We start from the raw sequence: 26,527 nt of genomic DNA, 5'->3' as shown, positions 1-26,527 counted from the left end.
TCAGGTACCTAGCGGGCTGTGGCAGAACGGAGGTGGTGGAGTTGGAGTCTCTTGGGCAAGCTGTGGGCGCCCCCCCCCCCGCCACATGGAAGATGCTGTGGCCTGGTCACCAGCAGCCCAGAGGTCAGCTGTACCCCAGAGGCCCCCCCGAGAGGCTGGGCAACAGCACGGAATTCCATGAGGGCCAGTCTTCCTGGCCCCCTGTTAACATCCATCCTGTCAATGAAAAGTGTGTCCAGTTTGTTCTCTTGCTTTCAAATGTCATTTATAAATAAAAGATGTGTATACATATAGTTCAACCCAATGTGCTGAACAGGTTCCATTCTGTGCCCAATATTTACCTAAGACTTCTATGTGCAGGGAGAGGTAGCCAAGGGCAGAATGGTTTGGTGTGAACCCCCCCAACCTCCTCTGGCTTCCAGGAGTGAAACTCTGGAGTGACCTCAACTCTGGCACCAAAAATACGTGGTAAGAAAGGTGGATCCTATTTATCCATGAACAAATGTAAACATGAATTGATCAGGTTATTTCATTCCATAAAACTGGACTCTGGAGTCTGCACGGCTCCGTGTTTATTTTAGGAGCCTCATTCATACATCGTCGGAAATACATTGGTCTCTCGAGAGTTTGCATGAAAATGAATTACACAGGAGAAAAGAGTTAAAAATACTTAATTGCATCGATGCAAGATCTATCAGTATTTCAGAATCCTGTTGTTTCAAGGGATTAAATTGTTTTAACCCTATTTGCCTCTATTTGCTGATTTGGACTTTTTGCTATTGTTCCTGGTCAACACGGTGGGCGCAAACCGAGCCCTTTCTGTAGCTCCTTCAGCTACAACTATGGAAAGCCTGTCACTCCCTGAGAGGACCCTGATCCCTCTGGGGAGGACAGCAGTCTGGTGGTTGCTGTACCTTATCCCCCAAAGCTCTCTGCTTGAGAGAACAGACTCTCTGAAGCACTCCCCCAAGTCACCTGTATATCTCTACATGTTCGGGGTCTGGCTGTGTGGGGAAACCCACCACGTTAGCTCCCATTCAAAACTGTTCTGATGAATCTGGATTAGAGCTTATTAAGAAGTCTCTGGCAAGAAAGTTGACTATGAAACCCCCACCCCCAAGAGTGTTTTAATAATGTGCATCATTATTATAGCCACTATTCACAAGGTTTTTAAAAGTAAGAATGGGGAGGTAAGTGCTGGGGGTCAGGGAACAGGGTCAGTAGAAATGATGTCATTAAGGAACGTTCTAGAAAATAAAACATTGCTGGGTCAGAGGCAGCTATTTTCAGGAGACAAAAAGATGCATTTGTGAGTAAGCTCTGTGTAAAAAAAGAAAGCAGTTCTTCGGTATGCAAACAGAGCTCTCTCTAGAAGAGTGACCAGTGAAAGATGCTCCCCAAAGCCTGGCAGGGATGGGGGGACAGGGAGAGCGAGATGGGTGAGCAAGTCCTTGGCAGGTACTGACTGTTAGACGGCATCTTAAGGGGGGGAATGATCTACTTCTACATGTGTACGTTGGGCCCCTGAGCCCACCCCAGGTCCGATGATGGTCTGGGAAGACTCAGGGCTCCCACGTATTATAGCAGAGGACACAGAGCATAATGAGCAAAGAGAAAAGGTGCAAAGGATGAAGCCCACAGGAAACCAGGCACCGGCTTCCAAGGGTCTCCTCCCAGTACGGTCACACGGGATGCACCCAATTCCTCAACAACAGGTTGTGACAAAATGTCTGAAATGTAGCCAACCAAGGATACACAGCACCAGAGTTTTTACTGGGGGCTGGTCACACAGGCACCCTCTGCCCAGCACACACCCAAATTCCAGACCCCCAGGAAGGAAAGCAAGAGTTCTGCATGGACCATACTCTGCATGAACAGCGTCGGCCCGGTGAGCCGCCGTTTGCAATTAGGAGAGGTGGCCCCCTCCAGCCAAGCGCCAACTTCCTAAGCAGGGATTTCACATGATGGCAGCCAGGCCTGATAGGTCAACAATTTTCAGCACAATATGTAGATTCATCAGGCTGCACGCAATAAGAGCTGTGCTCTTTATCGTCTGTAAATTACACATCACCAGAAGCAAACAATGAACCAGAATCCACAGACAGGTTTGTTTGAAATTTGAGAAACCATGAAGCTATTGATACAGGGCCTTTTGTTTATCTTCGCTTAGACAGATTAAGAGGAAAGATTATGAAATATTTATATCACAGTTACCGTAACATTTAAGTTAAAGCCAAATCAATTCTGCATCTTGTCCTCCAAAGGGCAAGCTTAATTCTGTTTACTGAGAAGAGCCGCCGGCTTTGATATTATAATGAACGCTCTGTTTCAACAGCTCTAAAGGCTTTTGACTTAACAACATCCAGTCTGTGAATATTGTTATCATTTGTTAGAATATTTGCTGTAGAAAACTATTGGGTCAGCCAAGGTCACGATCAGGAGGATTTTCTCCACCAACCTGGCTGTAAGTAGCCCCTTGCCTGCCAATCCCCTGAAGTGGCCTGAATCAATTCAACATGCTCATCGCCTTAAAGTGAGGAATAGAGCTAAAGGCTTTTGCTTCCTTGCACACAATTCTTTTTTTTTTTTTTTTAATTTTATTATGTTATGTTAGTCACCATACAATACATCATTAGTTTTTGATGTGGTGATCCACGATCCATTGTTTTCATATAACACCCAGTGCTCCATGCAGAACGTGCCCTCCTTAATACCCATCACCGGGCTAACCCATCCCTCCTCCCCCATCCCCTCTAAAACCATGTTTGTTTCTCAGAGTCCATAGTCTCTCATGGTTCATCTCTCCATCCGATTTTGCCCCATTCCTTTTTCCCTTCCTTCTCCTAATGTCCTCCATGCTATTCCTTATGTTCCACAAATAAGTGAAACCATATGATAATTGACTTTCTCTGCCTGACTTATTTCACTTAGCATAATCTCCTCCAGTCCCATCCATGTTGATGTAAAAGTTGGGTATTCATCCTTTCTGATGGCTGAGTAATATTCCATTGTACATATGGACCACATCTTCTTTATCCATTCATCTGTTGAAGGGCATCTCGGCTCTTTCCACAGTTTGGCTATTGTGGACATTGCTGCTATGAACATTGGGGTGCATATGGCCCTTGTTTTCTCTACATCTGTGTCTTTGGGGTAAATACCCAGTAGTGCAATTGCTGGGTCATAGGGTAGCTCTATTTTTAAATTTTTGAGGAACCTCCACACTGTTTTCCAAAGTGGCTGTACCAACTTGCATTCCCACCAACAGTGTAAGAGGGTTCCCCTTTCTCCACAACCTCTCCAACATTTGTTGTTTCTTGTCTTGTCAATTTTTGCCATTCTAACTGGTGTAAGGTGGTATCTCAATGTGGTTTTGATTTGGATTTCCCTGATGGCTAATGATGATGAACCCATCAAAATCCTAGAGGAGAGCATAGGCAGTAACCTCTTTGACATCGGCCACAGCAACTTCTTTCAAGACACGTCTCCAAAGGCAAGGGAAACAAAAGCAAAAATGAACTTTTGGGACTTGATCAAGATAAAAAACTTCTGCACAGCAAAGGAAACAGTCAACAAAACAAAAAGGCAACCCACAGAATGGGAGAAGATATTTGCAAATGACACTACAGATAAAGGGCTGGTATCCAAGATCTATAAAGAACTTCTCAAACTCAACACCCAAAAAACAAATAATCAAGTCAAAAAGTGGGCAGAAGATATGAAAAGACACTTCTCTGAAGAAGACATACAAATGGCTAACAGACACATGAAAAAATGTTCATCATCATTAGCCATCAGGGAAATCCAAATCAAAACCACATTGAGATACCACCTTGCACACAATTCTTTTGCAAGTCAATCACTGTGACTGACAGATGAGCTTTCAAATGCAACACAATGAATCTCAGCCTGCCAGGTAGCACCAACCTTGACCCATAATGGAGCTAAAAAATGGGAAAAGAACCACTGGATCTGAGACGAGGTTCTGGGAGAAGGGACTGGTCTGAGTCAGGGGCCTTTGCCAGCCGGAGCCAGGCTGGTCGGAGGAAGGACAGGGCAGTCCACAGACCCGAGCGTGGGGGACAGGCCACCCTAACGCCACGAGTTGATGTCTCATCCCCCTTCCTGGGCCCCCCTTCCTTAGATCTAGACAATGCTCTGTGCCAGGCCTGTGCCCTTGCTCTTCCCAGGCCCCACTGAACCCTTCCAGACAAATGTCATTTGTTCAATCTCACAGGCAAGGGACAGGTCTAGAGCTGCTAAGTGATGGGTTCAAGTCACACAGGAGCCTGGACAGCAGAGCAAGAATATGAAGGCAGGTGTGTCTTCCTCCAAAGGCAGAAGCACAGCTGGGGTAGGGGACACAGGAGAGCAGCATGTGTTCCCAAAGTGAAGGCTTTTTAGGGTATTGTAAGGACCGATCAGTTATTAAGACTGATGAGAAGAAAGCAGAGGAAGAGCAGGTGGTCTAAGAGGACATCTTTTCTAGAGGCCAGCTCCAACCACTGTCCTAGGTGCATCCCCAGGCCCCCTTCCCTCTCCCACATGGGACTGACACCAGCTCTGCATGAAGGGAGCTTCAATGCCAGGCCCCTTCCTGCTACAGCAGGATGCAAGTCTATGATTGGCAGTCTGAACCCCATACTCTCTCCCTGCCCAAATGGGGAGCCAACTCTCCCAGGAGAACAAATGTCCCAGGGCCGACACCCAGAGACCTGAACACCCACGCAGGAGGGGTCTCAGGCAGGAGGCTGGGCCTAGTCCAGAGTGAACGTGGTGGGCGGGAGGCCCCTGGGCTCTGGGCATACCGTTGCCAAGGGGCCTTGTGCATTACAGGTGCAATGAGGAGAGGGGGCACATGATGGGGTTCTGAGCCTCTTCGGGTGGGAGAAGGTAGGAGGGACACCTGGACTTCACCCCTGCCCTGGCCCTCCTTCCTTCCTGAGGGGCCTCACTGTTCCAAGGTCAAGCTTTGCAGGCCCCCAAACAGAACAAAACCTGGTGCTGGCTGGAGCCCAGAATTACAGGAGTCAAGGACCCACCAGCCTGTTCCCTCCAGAGCCTGTGGTCACCCCGGAGCTGCTGCAGCCTCCAAGAAAGCCTCAAGCTCAGAAGCAGAGCAGCAGGATAGGAAGCCCATAAGAGCAGGGCTTGAGACACCACCTCCTCCAGGAAGCCCTCCCAAAGAGCCTGCCCCACCCTTCTCTCTGAGTATCATCAGTTCTCTTGGCTCCCCTGCTCTCCCACCAGATGACCGGCCCCTTGGTAGCAGGGACCGTACGGGCCACCTCTTCTCCTGGTACCCAGCTTGGAGCCAGACCCAGGCGAGGGGCCCAGAGGATGGCTGTTGAATGAATTAAGTGGATTAAGGAAGGAAGACCGGGCTTGGCCCGAGGGCCCAAGGGGTAGCATCAGTCTGCTCATGCCGTGATCTGGGCGCCTCTGCTTTCCAGGCCCGAGGGGTTCATCCCTGGTGGGCAACGAAGCCAGAGGACCTGGCATCCGGCCACCATTCTGTCCGTTGGGGCAGTGCCCTTCCCCAGCCCCCAGCAGTGCCCCTCCTGCACGCTGAGCACTCTTCCAGATGCAGCGCCTGCTCCCCCGCTCTGGAACCTTCCCAGGCCACCCACCAGCTGCTTCCTCAGCCTTCGCTGGGGCTGCCCTTTCTCCTGAGCTGCTTCTGGCCCCCGGGCCACACCCTGTGGAAGGCCTGGAATCCAGCCTGGCATAGGGATACCCACCTCTCCCCTCTGCACCTGCGTTTCCACTTTTGAAAGCAGAGATGCTGACCCATGTTCCCATATCGGAGCTTGCTGTGGCAAACCGAAAAGCACCGTGGGAAAGGTGAGGGATGCCCGTCACTGCCGTTCTTCCGATTCCCTGCTTGGGCTGAGCTCAGATCTAGCAACGCATCAGCCACATGGCAGGGCCACTGAGCCCAGGGAGGAAGGTGAGGAAAAGTACGTGGGCACCTGGCAGCCAGCGGAAATCCCTGCTCTGCTACATCACCTCTCCCAGTCTCAGCCGCTTTATCTGAAAAATGAGCGTAATTGTAGTTTCTACTTCAGAACGTAGTGGTGAGGCTTAGCTGTGCTGGTCCAAGTGAAGCCGTCAGCCAGAGCGTGGCATCCAGCACGTGGCAGGCGTTCCCATGGTTGGCACTGTATAGTGACCCCAGGGACCCATGGCAGCTGGAGGTCAACTCGCCCATCACTGTGACATGAATCAAACCAGAAGGAGCCCTGGGGTCCTCACATTCCTCTCCACGATGGATCCAGGGAATGGAGGCCTGCAGGTTCCTCCCCCTTGAATATCCCTTAGCACCACTGAATTTTCCTGACCGAAAGTACAGAAAATGGGCTCCACCTCGGAGGGCCCAGTAGACGTCATTTGCCAGGAGGAGGCTGAGCAGATTTTCCATTTGCAGAAGGCATTGTTCCTTCCTGTCCACCCATGGGACCATCCACCCTGCTTGCCACAGGGGTGCAGTGAGCTGGGGGGGGGGTCCATCAGCCCAAGCTGCTCCAGTGGATGTCCTGAGGACTAAGCCTTGGTTTGAGATGGAGCTCCAGCCACTGGACCTGCGTGCGGCCCACTTTGAGAATCCTACCTGCTCTGGCCCGAGCAGGACTCCATGTCTGGTACCTTCCTCCTGGCTACAGCCTCAGATAGAGGAGTGCTCCCTGGGGTCAGCAGCCCTGCTGATGGACAAGCTCCAGCTGAGAGGCACCCTGACCACCGACCCAGCCCCCGGGCCAGGCATGGTGACTAGTGCTTTTGTCACATGGTGGGGAAGGAGGTGTGATCAGCTGTTGCCATTGATCGTGGGCTCTGGGAAGTGATAGGACTTGTCCAGGTCACACACAGCCAGGAAGAGGCTAAGGAGCATTTGGACCAAGGTTTGCCCACCTTGACTCTGGGAGTCTTTCCATGTCCCCATGCAGTAAGAGGTCCTGTGGTCCACTCCCACCTGCCCCGTTTTGCAGACCCAAGACACAGAATGCAATGTTACAACAGGCATCAGTTGGCGGCCGGGCTCTGCACACATCTGGCCTTGTCTGAGCCTCACAACAGCTCCACGGGACAGCAAACGTCATCATCCCCACTTTACAGATAAGGAAATCAAGGCCGAGGAAGAAACACGGCATGTTCGAATCTCCCAGCCAGTTTCAAATTCAGGATTCGAACCCCGTCTGTCTCACTCTTGGTCTCCAACCCTTAACCACCACACTACACTGAGGCCCTAAGTGGAGCCTAGGGAGGGGAACATTGGTCACCCTGCCCCATGGTCGCACAGGGGCCCGAGTTACCCCGGCTTCTCCAGCCCGTGGGAGGGCAGCCTGGTCAGTTCTGCATTCTCGACGCAGGGGGCTCACAGGGGCCCTGCCACGGGGATGCCCAGCATGCGGAGCGGTTGGCAAGGTTTGTGAAACCAGCTCGTGCCCTGCAGCCCCCTTCGTGGTGCTCTTCCTAATCAGTTCTCTCCAGGGAGGGGCTAGCGTAGTCGCCTTTCCCACCAGGTAGGAAACGCACATCCTCAGCCCCACACTGTGTTGCGGGAAGCTCGGACTCCCAGAACAGCACCATAACGGCCCCGCTGAGCATGTCTCATGCTCGAATGCTCCCAACGTCCCTAAGTCCCAGGAGGCAGGTTCTATGATACGGATACGGATGAGGAGGTTGAGACTCAGAAAGTAACTCACCCGAGTCCCCTAAGCCGGGGCGCGAGCCAGGCTCTGCGCTTTCTGCTCCGAGCCTCCCAAGCCCGGCTTCCAGGCGCTCACCACGGCTGTGGGGCTGTGGGCCAGGACGGAGATTCTGCCCATTTGACAGGAGAGAAGGGGCAGGAGCGCGAGGACCAGGTCAGGGAAGGATGGTGGAGACACAGGGGCGAGAATCAAGCGCTGGAAGGATGAGCTCCATATCATGGTGACCGCGGCTCTGCTGCCTTCCCTCCTCAGCCCACTCACTGCCCGCACAGCTAGCACACTTCCAGAAGGCTATTCCCAAGAATGCCTTACAGCACTTCTACTTCGGCTGTAGACACAGAGGATCAGAGAGGCTAGTGCTTTGCCTGAAGTGACACAGCTCAGGAGTGGCCAAGGGAGATGCAAGCCCAGATCTGTGCACAGCGGTTTGCGGGAGATGTTGGAAGACCTTTCTCCATCCATCTCTCATGCACCTTCTGGGCAAAAGAATCGACAGCTTTTGTTTCAGACTATCTTTTGTTTTGTTTTAAAGATTTATTTATTTATTTGGAGAGAGAGAGAAAGAGGATGAGCCAGGGAGGGGCAGAGGGAGAGGAGAGAGAGAATCTCAAGCGGACTGCCCGCCGAGCATGGGGCCCATCACGGGGCTCGAACCCTCGACCCTGAGATCATGACCTGAGCTAACATCAAGAGTCAGACGCCTAACCAACCAGCCACCCAGGTGCCCCGTTTCAGACTAGTTTTTAAGGACATTTGCAGAGCGAACTGCCCTGAAGAAAGACGATGTTCCCTGTGTGCCAGAGGGCACATTTGTTTCCTGACCAGGGTGACACCTCCCTCTAAGACAAAGATTGGGCAGGTTTGCCAAGCAGCTACCTTGAAAAGAGTGGGGTTTCCTAAGCATGGGGTTTTTCTGCTGTTCTACAAACCCGGTGTGTATGCAGAGAGAGTCTCCCCGGGGCTGGTCGGCATCACCTCCCTGGGGCTCGTGCCGTAAGGTGCCCTGATGAGAACGTGAAGCTCATGTTGCCAGCTGCACAATGAGTCATAAAGTCCTTTATCCAGGAGCCTCATGTCTTCTGTCAGCATCTTTTAAATTATAGCAGGCAAACTTGCAAACAGGGTAGAATTTCAGATGCTTCACAGCTCTTGACATATCTGTGCTAAGGTTCAAAAAGATCAGTTGTACAAATTCTGGAAGGCAGAACTGGCTAAATCACGCTCAGAAAAGAGACGTCTCTCATCAGCATAAGTCAAAGGTACAGCATTACGGGAGGCAAGATTTGGCTCTCAATGGCCACATTAATGGGCGTATCAGGGCTAGATCCTGGGGTGGTGGATTCTTCTGGAGCATCGTGTCTTATTTTAAGAAAATGTATTTATAAGAACACTGCCTGACCTCGTGAAGATTTCAGAGAGAATATTCATTTGGGAAAACAACTGAGGGAAAGAGCTACATTTAGTCCAAAAAAAGGAATGATACCAAGGGAGGATAAAGGAGGACGGCTCAAAGAGTGTAATAATTACTTGGCCCAGCATGAACTTTACAACCACCATCTCACTTCATTCTCCTGCCCACACCGTAAGCTGAGTGTTACTGCCCCCATTTAACAGAGACACTGAGGCTCCAAGAAGTTAAGTATCTTACTCCAAGTCACGCGTGGCAGAGCCAGCCCTGGGACTCCAGCCTCCTGTTTCCCCGTCTCAGGTGCTCTCCTTGGCCTACCTGTGCGATCACAGAAGAGTCCACCATGTGCAAGCAGGATTAGACTCGCTGCCTGGGACCAGGGGGCAGAATTAAGGGCTTTGACTCGGGAGAGGAAGTTTGTCGTGAATAATTCCCATTTGCTGACACTTAGTAGGAGCCACGTTACCACCGTGAAGCCTCAACATCTTGAGGTTGATCATAACTTATCACAACTACCACGATCCCATTGCACTGCTGAGCATGCAGGGGCTTGGAGAGAAGAAGTGATTTCCCTGGCTGCATAGTGGCAGGATTGACTCAGTGGAAGTCACGGTCTTGCAAGGTGGTGAGGTCCCTGTCACTGCAGATACACAGAGGACCACTTTACGAGGCATGCTGGGAGGGATTCGGGCATTACATTAGAGCTGCCTGGGGATCTGGCTGGGAATCTGGCCAGGGTCTGGGAGTAAGGCAAACATAGGAGTCAGAACTCACTCTCAGGTTCCCCGACTTGGGGGCTCACTGTGTCCATTCCATGGGCTCTTATTAAGCACCTACGGTGGGCCAGGCCCCAGGGCTCCAAAGAGAAATAAGGCACCACTTGTCCCTTTAGCTTCTGAGGATCCCCTGGACAGAGAGGGGAGGCAGATACATGTGTAAAAGGGGGTGAGCTGTAAGGCTTCGGTGTATGGGGGCGGGGGTTCAGCTTCAACTTGCCTGGAGTGAGTGCTCACTACCAATGCTTCATGACTCCAGCAGTGCTATCTTTTTTTTTTTTTTTTATGGCATTTCTTCCCCAGATGGGCCACTGGGGACCAACAGGGCAAGCCACACTCCAGGCTGGGTGTGCTCCCATAACAGTGTTCCAGACCAGCGGAAGGCTTCCAGGTGATGGGTGGCCAGTGGGAGACAGAAGGGACCGAGGGCAGCCAGGCTAACCAGCTTCCCCAAGCCTTGGGATTTATTTCCTAGAGGTGGGCTCTGCTCTCCTAATGAGACTGCCACCTGCTGTCAGACCCAGGCCAGGACTCAAAGGGCCGGGATACGCCGCAGGGCTAGGACCGCAGAAGAGTGCACAGCCTGGCCAGCCCCAGGGAGTCAGCTCCTGGGGCCAGGGGTGTGAGGGGTCCTGCTCGCCCTCTGCCACCTTCCTGATGAAGCCACAGGGGTCAACAGTTTCTGGGCACCCCGCTGGGTGGCTGCTGGGACGCAGAGGTGGGTGAGCAGGCTGTATGCTCTCCCGGGCCTTGGCAACCTCTCATGGGAGGTGCCATCACTGACTATAACCGTGTTCACCTGTACTTTCATTATCTGTCCCCATGCAGACAGCAGGGACCTTAGCACTTGTCCCCCTCCTTGCGCCCAGCGCCTAGACCGGTATCTAACCTATACTGGGTGCTTATGGAATATTTGAGAAATGAATGGGCTGGGGGCAAGGTGCTAATTCCACTATCCTCATTCATTTGTAAAGAGCACGAGTCTTAGTGAAATCCAGGGTGAGGTGCACTATGCTCTGGAAGAGCATCTCAGCCATCCCCATGGGATCCAAAGAGCCCTTCGGAACCCCAGCTGACTTGTGAGCAGGGTGACCCACCCTCCCGGTTTGCCAAGGGGTCTCCGGGTGTCAGCACATAAGGGCCGGCATCCTGAGAAGCCCCTCAGTCCTGGGCAGACCTGGACAGTGGGTGGCCTTATCTCTGAGTCAGTGCTGTGATGCTGAGGTCCAGAAGTTGTCGAAGGATCAGCCCTCTAGTCAAACCCTAGTCCCACCAGCTCCTGGCCATGGGGGTCTTTACCTCTCTGGGCAGGACGACCACCATGGGACTGTTCAAAGGATGGGACAAAATACTGCATGGAAAGCCCTAGTCCCCGTGCCAGACACTCTGTGGGGGGCACGGGAGGGTGCTGGGGAGTTCAGACACAGGTTGTGAGGTGTGGTGGTAGGACTGGGTATTGTCGGTAACTGGGGGCCTTAGGGAAAGAAAGCTGTGACCCAGACCACAGCAGGAAGTGATGCAAGGTGATGCAAGACATGGTTTTCTATCCAGCTTTTCTTGTGCTTCTTTGGATTCCTGGCCGTCTCGATTCATTGATTAAATATTTACCCGGTCTGGCCCTGGGCTGGGCAATCGTGATCCCAGCATAAAGGAGACAGGAACCCTGGCCCTCAGGGAATGCCAGGATTCTCTGATGCTCTGATGGAGGTGGAGGGCTGTGGGGGTGAGGAGGAGGAGGGGGAGGACCACTTCCAGAGCATCTCCCCCTGTTGCAGCCCCGCCCCCAGCTCTTTCAGCTTCTTGTGGGCCCTTGGCCAGCCTCCGGTGCTAGCCTGTCTAGGCTCTGGAACAAGTCCTGGCAGCCAGGGTCCCCTCAGCGCACACAGGTTCTAGGGAGGAAGACGGGCTAACAGAAGGCTGGGCTGTGGAGCGCTGTGACATAGAACCACACTGGTCAGGGGCTCAGGGCGCCCCGCTTCAGCGCTGCAACCCAGCTCCCCAGCTGGTAGCTGGGCCCTGGCTCGGACCCAGCCCGGTCTTACCTCTTCCTGCCTGGGTGACTTTGGGCCAGATCCACAGGCTCTCTGAGCCTCATTCCCCCCTCCCCCTGTATGAAACGGGCATGTGGCAGTATTGTCCTCACTGGGTGGTTGTGCACGGAGTCTGGTCCTCAAGGTGCTCAAGAGTCATCCACACCATCTGCCCCCTCTCCCACCTGGGGCAGGCTCCTGCCTCACCCATCTGCGTGCCTGGGAGAGACGCTCTCTATGTAATGTGTGCTCACACAATGTTGATCAGGGTGACAAAGCTGATGAGGCCTGGTATTGGGTCCTTTTTGGCGCCTAGACAGCCCCCAACACAGCTCGGGAGCGCCTGTCTGTGGCACGCTGCCTGCAAGCCCACCCTGCCTGATGGATTTGGTTATTGGGATGCAGAGCGGGGCCACCGCGGAATCTCCACGGGGAGGAAGAAAGGCTGGCGGGACCTCAGAGAGGAGGCAGGAGATGGCAGGCAGCACTGCCAGGCTCAGCGGAGAGGCGGGGGCACAGGGGCATGGGAGAGCAATTAGTCACCTCCCCGAGGTCCCCCCAAAGCTGCTGGAAGCCAAGTTTAACTGCATTCCTAACCGGCTCCCACAGCTCTGTGCTGAGGTGATGGATGAAGGGTCACTGAGGGGTCTGGAGAGGACACACAGGGTCCTGGCTGTTGCCTGCCAGGCTGCTCCAGCCCTCACTTTCACTCCTCTGGGGACTGAGCCTCTCCAAGGTGTAGGGGCCTGGAGGGAAGCCTCAGGGAACCCACCCTGCTCACTAAGCAGCCTGACTTCCGGCTGCAGGCATCCAGGGCTGACATCGGCAGCACAGCACTGGCTCTCTCGGTGTCTCAGACGTCCCCTCATAGGGCACCCGGAAGAAACTCACGTGACAAGGGTAGCGTGGAAAGGAACTTGCTCGGTCCGTGCAGTTTGGCTTTTTAACTCTGGTATCAGAGACTCACCTGTGAGATAAAGTGCGAACACCACCCACATTTTATAACATTCAGAAGATTCCAAGATGTGCCAGACCAAGCAAGGAACCACAGCTGGGAGTCGGGGGAGTGGGCAGTGGGCCAGATTCAGACTCAGCTGTTACATCCCCTTTTCCACAATGCAGGAAAGGAAGAAGGTGGGAACAGAGCCGTTAAAAACACTTAAGAAAATTCTGCTTCCAGCCAAGATGGAGTAACAGGGACTGGATCTACCCTTCTGAATGAAACAACAACAAAAATGTACAAAATACATGAAAATGGTTTTCAAGACATTGGACATCAGGCAGTGAAGAACATTGATCCTTGAGAGACAGAAACAAACCAGGTGACCCCTACAAGTGACTCACTTACCTGCCTGGGGAGAGTTTCCAGGCTGTGGGGCAGGAAAGGGGAACCCAGGCAGAGACCAGTGGGTTCCTTGATTGAAAAGACAGGATTGAGAGTCCGGGTAGACCAGTGCGGCTGGAGACAATGAGGCAGAGCATGGAGGGGAGAGAGCTGTACAGAGAGAGAATCCTGGGGATCTGCAGAAGGACCCCTCAGATATTCAGCAGAGGACTGATGAGTTCATGTGTGTCAGGGAAACAATGGAGGCAGGAATCACCCAAAAGGATGACAGAGAATAGTGCCTCGCATCCACACGGGCCGGAAATAGTCCCTGTTTCCCCCAGCCACTTTGAAAATCTTGCAGTCCACAAGCACTGGGTAGATTACTCAGAACTGCCTGGCTCACCAGCGGGAAAGAATGGCCCTTCGACTAAAGATGGCTTCAGTCCAACCTAACAAACCTTAAAAGCAAGACCCCAAAGGATCAAACTGTTTCCAAGTAACATAACTGCATCCCAGAATAAAGCTCAAGAATATTTATAGGAATACAAGGATACCTAGCATCCCACAAGGTAAAATTCACAATGTTTGGCATCTAATCAAAAATTATCAGGCATGCCAAGCAGCAGGAAAATATGACCCATAATGAGGAGAAAGCAGTCAATCAAAACCAGCCAGAACTGAGGCAGATTTAGAAGCAACAGAGCAGCACGGAGGAACGGTTGTTGTAACTATTCCACATTCTCAAAAAGCTAAAGGAAACACTGAATATGTTAAGACAATTGAAAATATAAAGAAAGACACAAATTAAGCTTCTAGACATAAAAACTACCATATCTGAGATCAAAAATACACTGCACGGGATTCATAGAGATTGGATGTTCAAGAAAAATACTGGTGAACTTGAAGACACATCAATAATAATTACCCTAAATGAAACACGAACAGAAAAGGAGACTCAAAAAAAAAATGAATAAACACCAGGGAGCTGGGAAGACACCTGCAGGCAGACGAATGTATGTGTAAATGGAGTCTCCAAAGGAGAAGAGAAGAGGGAACAGAGAAGATATGTAAAGAAATAATGAAAAGCTCACACAACTCAATAGCAAAACACTCAAACAATCCAGGTAAAAAGGGGGCAGAGGATCTGAATCTGGGTTTTTCCAAAGAAGACATTCAAATGACCAAACAGGTGCATGAAAAGGTGCTCGACATGACTAATCATCAGGGAGATGCAAAATAAAACCACGATGAGATGTCACCTCACACCTGTCAGAATAGTTAGCATCAAGAAGAAAGAAGATAAGAAAGAACAAGTGTTGGCAAGGATGTGGAGGGAAGGTAACCCTCGTGCACTGTTGGTGGGAATGTAAATTGGCACAACCATTGTGGAAAACAGTATGGAGGTTCAAAAATTAAATTAAAAATTAAAAAATATAGAACTGCCATTTGATCCAGCAATTCCACTTCTGGATATATAGCTGAAGAAAATGGAATCACTATCTGAAGAGATATCTGCACTCTTATGTGTGCAGATATACTCTTATAATAATGCTCACTGCAGCATTATTTATAACAGTCAGGACACTGAAATAACCTAGTGTGCATCAATGGATGAATGGATAAAGATGGGATACACACACATACACACACACACACACACCACACCCAGAATACTATTTAGCCATAAGAAAGAATGAAATCTTGCCATTTGTACCACCATGGATGGACCTTGAGGGCTTTACACTAAGTGAAACAAGTCAGAAAGAAAAACAAATATTGTATGATCTCACTTACATGTGAAATCTAAAAAAACCAAATTCATACAAATAGAGACCACATTGGTAGTTGCCAGAGGCAGGGGGTGGAGGAATTGGGTGAAGATAATCAAAAGGCACAAAATTCCAGTTATAAGATAAATAAGTTCTGGGGATATAATGCACAGCACAGTGACTATAGTTAAAAATACTGTACTATATATTTGAAAGTTGCTAAGAGAATGGATCTTAAAAGTTCTCACTACAAGAAAAAAAGAATTGTAACTATGTGAGGTAAGGATATGGTAATCATTTTGTGATAGACACATGTATCAAATCACCATGTTGTAGAACTTAAACTTACACAATGTTACATGTCAACCATATCTCAATAAAACTGGGGTGGGGGGAGAAAGAATGGCAACAGACTCTCCAAAGGTGATGAGAAGTACAAACCCACAGATGTGAAAGCTCCCAAACTTTAAGCACAAGAAACATGAAAAAAAAAAAAAAAAACTACACTAAGCCACATTATAAGCAAAGTGCCCAAAATCAATAAAGAGAAAACTGTTAAAGAAGCCAAAGGAAAAAAGACATATTACGTTTAGAGGACCAAAATCCAATGGCAGCAGATTTCTCAGTGGAAACACTGCAAGCAGGAAGATGGAAGAACAATACCTTCACTGAAAACCAAACTGTCGACCTAGAATTCTACGCCCAGTAAAAATTAACTTTCAAAAATGAGAGTAAAAAAAAAAACAAAAAACTCCCCCACCCCAGACATATAAAAGTTGGAAGAAATCATTGCCAGCACTTCTGCACACTAAAAATGTTAACATCCTTTAGGCAGAATGAAAATGATACCACATTTGTGATCTACACAAAGGAATAAAGAACCCTGGAAATAATAACCATATGGGAAAATATATAAGACTTTTCTTCTTGCTATTTAAATCACTTTAAAAGATCACTGATTTTTAACAAAAATAATAATGTAGTGTGAGGTTTATAACAAGCAGAAATGAAATGCGTAACAATAATAGCACAACAGCTGAGAGGGGAGAATAGAAATATATTTTTATAAGGTTCTCACACTGTATGTGAAGTGGCATAATATCACTTGTGGCTAGGCTGTGATAACTTAATGATATATGCTACAAATCCTAAAGAAACCACTAAAATAACAAAACAGAGCTAGTAAACCAACAAAAGAGATCATACGGAATAACAAAAATTTCTTAATCCAAAGTAAGGCAGAAAACCAGGGAAAATGGAACAAAGAACAGGTGGGACCAATAGGTGACTGTGAGATAGTAGATTTAAACCCAACCACATTAAAAAACCACACTAAATATGAATGGCTTAAAGACTCTAATCAGAAGGCAGAGACTATGAGATTGCATTTAAAAAAACAAGCCGACGTGGCATAGAGATCTGGGTTTGAATCCCAGGTGTGTATGCCCTGAGCCTCAGTTTCCTCATCTGTAAAACTGATCTTAAAATTGCCTATTCCATGGACCTGTCATAAAGGATTTAATGAGATTCTGTGTACTGCACAACACAGGGCCTCCCTGGCACTCCCCTGAGCATTTGATAAGTGGCAGTTATGATGGGAAGATACAGGGACATCTTGAGGGGACAGAATGGGGTGGGAAGTGAACAGAGGTGGGTCTCCATCACGTCAGAATAGAAGGAACTGGGGTTCAGATCCTAAAAGCAGGGTGAGCAGGGTTGAGCACATAGCAACTGCTCCATAAACACTCAAATATTTGATTGGAGACTTGCAATTCACCTCCAGATGCCCTGGTTCTCTCAGCTCTGTGACATATAATTATTGCCAGTCAAATGGAATGTCTTGACTCCCAAAATGCTGTCTCAAAATCTGGTCTACAAAAAGTACCATGGATTTTTACTCTTCCTTAACTGCTCATTACACCCCTGCAAAAAATGTAGCTTTATATTCTCTTCCGAAGCAGGTCTAATTAGAATGATAAAATGTTTAAATCTTTTAAATGAGAATTTGAAGTACAACAAGACAGGCCCTTCGGTTAAAAACATTTGAGATAATAGACAATTTGTATTTTAATGATAATTCTTACATTAAGAAAAAAAAGCCGTTGCTGGCTGGGGAAAACATTCTCTAAGTAGCAGACTGCCAGGCTCCCTAGAATTCTATTTTTTCTGGGGGGTGCTGTGTTTCTCTGGGGAGAGAAAATTTCTGCTGGTGTCTTGCAGATCTTTTGGAATAATCCCACAAGCCCATGAATGTAGGGACGGCCATTTCAAGAGATAACAGAATCGCCTCTTCAGCACTACCAGATTCTTTTGTGGATTTTTCCCTCTCCACGAAAAATGATTAAAATGCAAAGTAACTGCGAACCCCCCAAGGCCCAGGGGGAGGAAAGGGCAGGGGGAGAGGGACTGGCAGCAGATGTATCTCAGCTATGATTAGACCACACAGGCTGTCTTCCAGAAAGACCTGCCCACTATCAACATAATGTTCCAGGAGTGACTATGTCATCCCACCAGCAAGGTCAAAGTTCTAAAAGCTCAGCTGAGGGGAGAAGTGTGTGCGTGTATGTTTGGCGGGGGGAGAGGGAGGTCCCCACTCCTCAAACACAGGAAGTCCCCTCAAATCTCCCCAGCTGGTACTGATCCCCCTCCCCATGCCTCCTCACTCCCCCGCTCCATAACTCAAGAACTTACTGTCTTACCAGGTACTACTGATTAGGCTGAACTATATGAAACTGTCAGGTCAAAAATGGCCAAGTATCAGCAACTTGAGACAGTTCAGCCTAATAACATCATGGCCTACCTCCTTAGTAGTAGTTTACTTCTCTCTTGGGCTTGGCAGTTCACAAGGTTTTGTCAAGCTCTACACACATCCTACCGGTCTAAAGCAATCGCATGGGCATCCCCAGGATCAAACCCCCCAACACACCTGCCCGATTTGGCCCCCGCAGCGGCCAGTCCCCAAAGATAGCCATTCCTTCCGTCCCTCCTGGACGTGCATGCTGCTCCCCACACTGAGAGGTAGGATCTGATCCTTTCCACTGAATTTGGGGCTGGCCTTCGGACTTTCTTGGCCAAATGAACACCGAGTTACTGACATTCTGGGACTTCCGAGGCTCGTTTATAGGAAGCCTCACAGCTTCTACCCAGGACTGCCCATTCAGGGGGAAGGCAGTGCCACACAAGAAGACCACTGTCCTGGGAGGAAACCCCAGCTGCTTGAAGAAACATCTGCAAGACCACACGCCAAGTGGTGAGAATGGTCAAGTTGAGTAGAGTCCCCAGATGTGTGTGCAAGGCTGGAAGTCTCAACTCCAGGCCCAGCTGCCACTGAGCAGAAACAAACTGCCGAGCCGAGTCCTTCCCAGATCCTGGTTCCACAAAACCGTGAGCAAAATGAACAATTGCTTTAAGCCACTCAGTAACTGAACGAATAAGCAATAAGTAACTGGAACAGTTTACATCATGGTTGGTTGGCTTCTTAACATTTTTTAATGAGTGGTCAACAGTTAAAAATCCAGACTGCTTGTAAAAATCTGAATTTTCTGTTTTCTTGAAAACTGGGAAGAACCCACTGTGTGTCTACAGGGCATGAGCAAGGAGCCATTCCTTCCAGGCCAGCCCTCTGCTCTGTGGGTCACCCCATCCCACTCTGCTCCACTGAACAAGGTCACCTTCTTGGCCCCAGTCTCCAACCCCTTCCCCACCTGTCCCCGGTCCATCCAAATGCCCTGACTTGCAACCCCCACGCCCAACAGGAGACACTATTTCAAGCCCTATTCCATTCAACACTTCTGCATGCCATTCCGTCTGCCTGGAATGTCCTCCCTCCTCCTTTGTCTACATAGCAGCTAAGCATCCTTCAGACAGCTCAATTCAAACTTCTAGAAGCCTTCCCTGACCTCTGGGTTAGGTGCCTTGTCTGGGCTCCTGGGACACCTGCATTTACCTACCCAATATCACATATCACATGGCAGGCCTGTGGCCTTCTCCTCCCCAGAGCTCTGGGTCTGGCCCACAGGAAACATCTGCTGAAGGACTAGATGAACAGTTCCACAAGAAAGGCGATTTTGTGCCCATTTCACAGATGGTGAAACTAAAGTGTAGAGAAATGATCTGTCCACTGCCTCTCTAAGACCAGTGGCCACTAACACCAGGATCAAGATCCTGATTCTTTATGGGTCTTCAGATGTTATTACAGGTTAAACTGTGTCTCCCCTCAAAATATGCTTTTGAAGCCCTATCTCCTGATACTTGTGAGCATGACCTCCTTTCAAACTAGATTCTCTGCAGGTATAATCAAGTTAAAATGAGGTCATTAGAGTGGGCCCTAATCCAATATACGGGTGTCTTTATAAGAAGAGGAGAAGAGACACAGGGACACACAGGGCGGGTGCCAGGTTTGCTGAGGCAGAGATTGGAGAGATGCACCCACAGGCAAGGGGCACCACGGACTGCAGGCAACACCGTGAGGCTAAGAGAGAGGGGTGGAATAGATTCTCCCCTGGGGACTTCAGAGACACCTGCCCTGCCAACACCTGGAGTTTGGATTTCTAGCCTCCAGAACTGGGAGAGATTACATTTCTGTTGTAAGCCACTCTGCTTGTGCTAATTTGTTAGGGTAGCCCCAGGAAACTAATACAGTCCTCTTTAAGAACATGTTTAAAAATGGACATAAACATGGGGCACCTGGGTGGCTCAGTTGGTTAAGCATCTGCCTTCAGCTCAGGTGATGATCTTGGGGTCCTGGGATGGAGCCCCGCCATCGGGCTCCCTGCTCAGCGGGGAGTCTGCTTCTCCCTCTCCCTCTGCCCCTCCCCCTGCTCATGCTTGCGCGCGCGCACTCTCTCTCTCTCTCAAATAAACCAACAAAATCTTTTTAAAAACGGACATAATCACAACACTCTGTATTCAGGGACTGAGGATTCCCTGGAGCTGCTCCATGGCGGAGCCCTAGGTTTCCCACACACTCCCGCACTGGATCTGCTCTGCGAGGTGGTGAGCCCACGTGCAGGATGGCCCTGCGGTCGGGGCTCCAGGCCTGGCTCTGCTTGTTGGCTGAGCCACCCTGGCTCTCTCTTTCTTCCCTGTCTGCATGAGGGGATTAGCAGAGCCACCTACCCGACTACAGGTCTCCCACCTGTGGCAGGTGTGGGCAGGAGGAAGGGAGAACCTCAATTCTGGAGCAAGTCCCCAGGTTATATCATTCTGGGTCTCGCTCTTTTAAGTTGCTGAACCCATACTCGGGTGACTTCCGGGGACCACATGACCTTTTGCGACCTGAAAGGGACCAGAGAGCCAAGGATCTGTTCCATCCAGAGGAGGGGGAGGGAGACAGCCCTAAGTGCGGTTCTAGCTTCGAACCTCCACCCCCGCCCCGACCACACACTGGAATCCACTGGGGGATGACAGAAAATAATGAAAATGTCTGCTTCCAGCTGAGACTCTAAGGGGAGCACTGGGGGTGGGGTGGAGGCAGCAGGTCTTAAAAGCTCCCAGGGGATCCTACTGGCAGCAACGTCGGGAACTCTTGGGTTTAGACTAGGCGCTGTAGGGACGGCACAGGACAAACACAAGACTGAGCCCTTGTGCCATACGTGTGCTTGTTGAACTCAGCCTTACAGCCTCAAGCACGTGACTAGCGCTCCTACACCCTCTTGTTCATTTCTTTTCTTTTTTTTTTTTAAAGATTTTATTTATTTCAGAGAGAGAGAGAGTGAGAGAAGGAACACAAGCAGGGGGAGTGGGAGAGGGAGAAACAAGCTTCCCGCTGAGCAGGGAGCCCGATGCAGGGCTTGATCCCAGGACCCTGGTATCATGACCTGAACTGAAGGCAGCCGCTTAACCGACGAGCCACCCAGGCGCCCCCCTCTTGTTCATTTCTGCCCACGCAGTAGGTCCCTTAAATGTTCACCCCTCGTCTCATCACGGAGGTCTCAGGGTCTCTGCACTTCCCCTGGAGCAAGCACGCTAGGAGCCATCCACGCACGCCGAAGTCCTCTTCGAAGCTAGTCTCTGAGGTTCCAGAACGCCACTCACACTGCCTTCTCCTGGTCAAGAAATTCACTGATGCCAACCCAGATTTAAGAGGAGGGGAATCAGATCCCCCCCCGCCCCCATGAGGGGGAGGGAGAGAACAGGGTCATCTTTGGAGTAAGGGCCACCCCACCAATGACACAGGGATTCGGGGCTCAGTCCTCAACATCTGTGCTGTCCTCCTGGTCCCCAGCTCCCTGGGCGTCTGGACGGTCCTGCCCTTCCAGCCACTGCTGGTCATAGAAAAACAGGTGCTCCTGTTTACTGTTCAACCCACCAGGGTGTCTGGGGACCCAGGAACTGTGCAGAGAGGGACTGGGGTGTGTCCAGGGTGGAGGAAAGGTCGGCTGAGCACCTCCGGGGCTCAGGTGGTGAGGTGGGGTCCACGAGCTGTCTTCACACCTTCAGTGTCCACAGCCTCTTCCAAACCCCATCACACAGCCCCAGGTACCCGCACCAGCGAGGGCAGATCTGCATCCGGGGAGTTGCGGGTCCACTCTTTCCATCCATAAAAGGTGTCTTCGTAATGCTTAGCGTTTGAGAGGCAAATCTTTCTGAGATGGCTTATATCCTCTGAGTCTTTTAAAGCCAGAAACAGGACTCACAGTTCACAACACTGAGGAGGGGGAGGAGTTTTTGGAGCCACAGGGAGCTGGTTTCAGTCAGTCAATTAATCAAGCAGGTGTGCCCTTCTGGCTTCACTCATGCCTCTAACTATGCTCCACTGGGCTGGGATCTTCCCAAAGCACTGCTTCAATCACAAACCTTTCCCTGCTCAATGGCCTGCAATGGCTCCCACTGCCCGCTGATGCATGTGAACTTCCCCACTCCACAGTCAGCCCCTCTGTGATCTGGCCCCAGCCCCCCTCTCCCAGCTGTCCTGAGCCCCTACCTTCCCCCTTCCTGAAGGACTCTGTGAATATATTCCGGGCCTCCCTCCTCCTGCCTCTCCACCTAGAATCCACCAGTAGTTCTACTCTATCAGAACTCACAAATCCTGACGATGACAGGTGTTCGGGGGGAGGGGCATCCGACACAGCAAAGGCACTGTTTTCCTGTTCTTGATTTTCACGATTCACATCCATCCTGTCTCATCCCCATCCAATCATCTAACAGAAACCTGCTGAAGGCCTACTATGTGCAGAGTGTCTTGGTCCACCTGGCTCTGATCCCCTGATCCATTCCCCTGCTGGGGATGGCCAGGCCTGTCACTTCTCCAGTCCTCTGTAAGTACCCAGAAAGAAAATCTACATCCAATTCCACTTTATCGCCAGCACCCCAGTCCCACCCCATGCCTGGCACGGAGCTTGGCACAAGGCGGGTACCCAACTTTTGCCAAACAAGTAGATGGAGGCATTAACATTTCCCTGTCAAACTGTCCACTGCTGATGTGTGGGGACAGAAGCTTGGTGACACGCACCAAGCAGGCAAATTATTTAATCTTGTTGAAGTTTCGTAACCTGATCGGTAAAAGGGGGAATAACAGTGCCCATGTCATAGACTTGTAAGGATTTACTATAATAAAGTGTGCAAGCGACTGGCGCACGGCATGTGCTCCACAAACCTCAGCGTCTCTCCCCATGTTGTGGCTCATCATGTTTCTGTTCCTTGCCACTGACTCCGGCCTGCGCATGTAATCTATACCCAAATATCTGTTGGCAGGAACACACTGAGCACACAAAACTTGAGAGTAAACAAAAAAGAGAGAGAGAAAAAAAAGAACCCAATCTCTGTGCAGGCTCTGCCTACAGATGGAGAAAAGCCCTATGTTTATTTTGTCAGGTTACCATAGCAACTTCTGATGCTCCAGTCTGCCCCAGGGTTAGCAGTGATCAATTTATCTCGTAACCATGGACACAGCTGTTTGGTGGGATCCAGAGGAGGGCAGGCAAAGACAGGCGTGTGCGAGCTCCTCTCTCCCCTAGAGATAAATCTGAAGCCACTCTAGTTACCCTGTAGCTAAAGTCACCACTGTCTAAAATGATGCCTGCATGACAATATTTATAAACGTGGGTTTAGGAACAGGAGACAGAAAATTAGGCAAAAAAAGACCAGTGGTGCTGACTGGAGCAATGCACATTTTGGAAAACGAAACAAGAGGCTGCCTAGAGCTGGAATCTAAAACCATCCTGGGGATTCTGCATCCTTCCATGACTGTTCAGAGACTCGCCGTCCATACAGCCTGGATTTTGCTGTTACTTTTTCAAGAGGCTTCCACCGGGGTGAAATTTGGGGGCGGGAAAGGAAAGTGTTCTCTTGAAATCTGTTCCCTGGAAAATTAAACAGCAGCAAGTGGGGCCCCTGCTACACATGCAGGGGACAGAGGGACCCCGGTGGCCTTCCTACCTCTGGGACCCCAACATAACTAACTCATAGAAGGTGCAAGGTCCGAATGTGATACACTGAGATTTACTCGCCCAGACCAAATGTGGCCTTTCCTGGAGTCAGACTGTCCCCGGCACTGGGTCCGCAAAGGGGGTGTCTGCCCGCCTTTGTTCTAGCTCATGAGAGCTGGCACAGAAACATAAAGATCACCCAACGCTCAGAACTCAAGGGGATTCTCCTTCAGCAAGGATCAGGTGATGAGAGGTCATCTGTGTTTTCCTGCCATTGGCAACCTGTTTTGTGTCAAGGAAGAGTTATGGTCGCGTTGGGCACTGATGGCTACAGACTCAGCACAAAGCAAAAAAAAAAAAAGAGGATAAAAGGATCGCTGCGCTCTGGCGCTTGGCTGGTCACAGAGCCGGTCTCACCTCCTTCCTCAGGCTGCCGGGGCTGTGGTCTCCACTTAAGGTGGAGGGGGGGGCGCCGGACGTCTCCCGCGCCTCGTGAAGATAGGGAATGGACAACAGCGAGGGTGCCCACCCACCCGGGTTTGCACGGATCTGGGCTGCACGGCCCTGGGGGAGTCCTGGGTCCTGGAGCGGGGACTGCAGGGAGCGGATGGGCAGGGAGGGGTCGACTCGCATCGCCCAGGCCCCTCGCAGTCTGGGAACAGATCGACCCGGGGCGCTCAGGGCGCACGGCCCGCCCCACCCCCGGGAGCCGCGCTCGCCGCCTCGGACGAGAGAAACCAGGTTGGGGATGCCCGGCTCTGGACAAAGGACCGGGACGTAGATCCCCGGCGGGCGCCACCGCCCGGTTCGAAGCCTCCCGGCGCAGGGGAAGCCCGTGGCCCCGAACCTCCCCAAACTTCGCAGCCCAGGGCGCGCGGGGAAGGTGCCCCGTTACCTGCGCGGCCATAAAGGACAGATCCATGGTGTCGCCGCTGCCGCCCGCGCTCGAGTCCTCGCTGCTGCTCCTGGTGCTGCGGCGGCGGGTCAGCCGCCTGCACAGCTGGCCGGGAGCGGGTGGAGCAGCGAGCAGGCACCCCGGACCCCGCGGCGCCGCCGAGCTCAGCGGCCCCGGCTTGGCGACCTCGGCTGGTTCTGCGCCTCCGCTCCAGACCCAGACCCGGCCGAGGCGGGGGGCGGGGCGGGGCGGGGCTCGGGGGCCCGGGAGCACCTCCACGTGACCGCCCCCAGCCCCACCCCAAGGGCGGGGCCCGGCCGAACCCCTGCGCGCTCCAGATCCTCTCCTGCGTGGGGGCCAAGTGGGGAAACTGAGGCCGGAGGCCGCCCAGCTCGTGGGAGCAGGAACCGGCCTGGACCTCAAGTACAACGCTGTTGGCGCCCCGTGAGGGATGGCGTGCCTTACCTGGGGCTTGAGGATCAGGGTCAGGGTGACCCAGCTTTCGTGCCAGCTCTGTGCCCAGAGTTCAGTGTGCTTCCGGCCCTGGAACTGGGCACAAGGATGCTAGCTCGGCTTGTTCTTTATTTCCTTGCCTTGCCTCACTTTCCCGAGCAGAACTTCTAGGTTCCATGAGAGTAGCGAGAGCCCACAACCATTGTCATTGCTCTTCGCAGAACCCTGGGAGGCGAGGTGAACCATGATGGAGGTGCAGAGAGCTGCACCGGGTGGACCTTGCTGCTTGGTGAAGACTGTGCTCTTAGGCTGGGGGGTGGTGGTGGGGGGGTGTTGGTGAGGGAGCGTCTCACCTGGAAGACGCTCTGCAGACCTAGGGTTTGTGCAATTACCCGCCTGGCGGGCCTGGCCTCGCTCGGGTTTGGGGGGGCACCCTGACCTCTCTCAAGACTCAGTTCTGAAGGAAAACAGGACAGGAGGTGAGCGGATGATAGACGGACGTCTGCCTCTGCGTCTTTGGGTTCAATTTTTTTGAAACCCAAACCTGCAACTCCCCCCGCCCCTCCCAGCAACACCTTCTAGTCAATACCTGTATTGGGCTGTGTGTCCTTAGACAAGTGTCTCCCCTCTGGGCCCCAGTTCCCTCATGCACCCGTAATTCCTGAGTCCATTTTATTTTATTTATTTTTTATTTTTTATTTTTTTTAAAGATTTTATTTATTTATTCATGAGAGACAGAGAGAGAGAGATGCAGAGGGAGAAGCAGGCTCCCAAGGAGCAGAGAGCCCGATGCGGGACTCGATCCCAGGACTCTGGGATCATGACCTGAGCCGAAGGCAGACGCTTAACCATCTGAGCCACCCAGGCGCCCTATTTTATTTTTTTTAAAGATTTTATTTATTTATTTGAGATAGAGCAAGAGAGATCACAGAGGGAGGGGGAGAGGGAGAAGCAGACTCCCCTCTGAGCAGGGAGCCCAACATGAGGCTCCATTCCAGGACCCCCGCATCATGACCTGAATCAAAGGCAGACACTTAACCAACTGAGCCACCCAGGTGTCCCCTGAGTCCATTTTTTTTTTTTTAAAGATTTTTTTTTTTTTTTTAAGATTTTATTTATTTATTTGACAGAGAAAGACACAGCGAGAGAGGGAACACAGGCAGGGGGAGTGGGGGAGGGAGAAGCAGGCTTCCCGCGGAGCAGGGAGCCCGATGCGGGGCTCGATCCCAGGACTCTGGGATCATGACCTGAGCCGAAGGCAGACGCTTAACGACTGAGCCACCCAGGCGCCCCCCCCCCCCCGAGTCCATTTTTAATGCCCATTATGTCCTGGCCGTGAACCAGATTATTTAACCACAATGTCCTTGAAGAGAAGAAACATTCAGACATTACCACACTCAGAGTAACAAGGAGGACCAAAGGATTTAAAAGGTTATCAACAAAACTTTGAATGGAGGTATTTAAATTACTCTATTGATATATACTTCACATAAATGTAGCTATTTTACAGATCCAAGTTGATGAGTCTTGATACATATATACACCCTGTAACTAGAACTATAATCAAGATACAGAACATTCCACTCACCCTTAAAATTTCCCTCTTGTTCCCTTACAGTCAACCCCCACCACCCACCTCCAGCCTCAGGCAAACATTGAACAGGTTTCTGTCACTACAGACAAGATTTGTCTTTTCTAGATTTCTATATAGATGGAATCATACAAATTGTATTTTTTCTTTGTCTGGCTTTGTTCATTCAGCCTTGGAGAATCATCCATGGTGTGGCATAT

At 50.9% G+C, this 26,527-nt stretch overlaps 1 protein-coding gene across 1 annotated transcript in view; it reads right to left on the bottom strand.

Moving 5' to 3' along the window:
* The window catches only part of C8H14orf132 (chromosome 8 C14orf132 homolog), a 54,571-nt gene extending 30,044 nt beyond the window's left edge, over positions 1 to 24,527 (bottom strand). The window contains exon 1 of the mRNA XM_036104676.2: positions 24,284 to 24,527. Coding sequence (XP_035960569.1) covers positions 24,284 to 24,310 — 27 coding nt within the window. The 5' untranslated portion in view covers positions 24,311 to 24,527. The remainder of the gene's footprint in view (positions 1 to 24,283) is intronic.
* Positions 24,528 to 26,527: the final 2,000 nt, after the last annotated feature.

This window comes from Halichoerus grypus, chromosome 8, assembly GCF_964656455.1.
Source record: "Halichoerus grypus chromosome 8, mHalGry1.hap1.1, whole genome shotgun sequence".
Taxonomy (NCBI): domain Eukaryota; kingdom Metazoa; phylum Chordata; class Mammalia; order Carnivora; family Phocidae; genus Halichoerus; species Halichoerus grypus.
The sequence above is the reverse complement of the archived record's forward strand: the minus strand, read 5'-3'. Positions and strand labels throughout refer to the sequence as shown.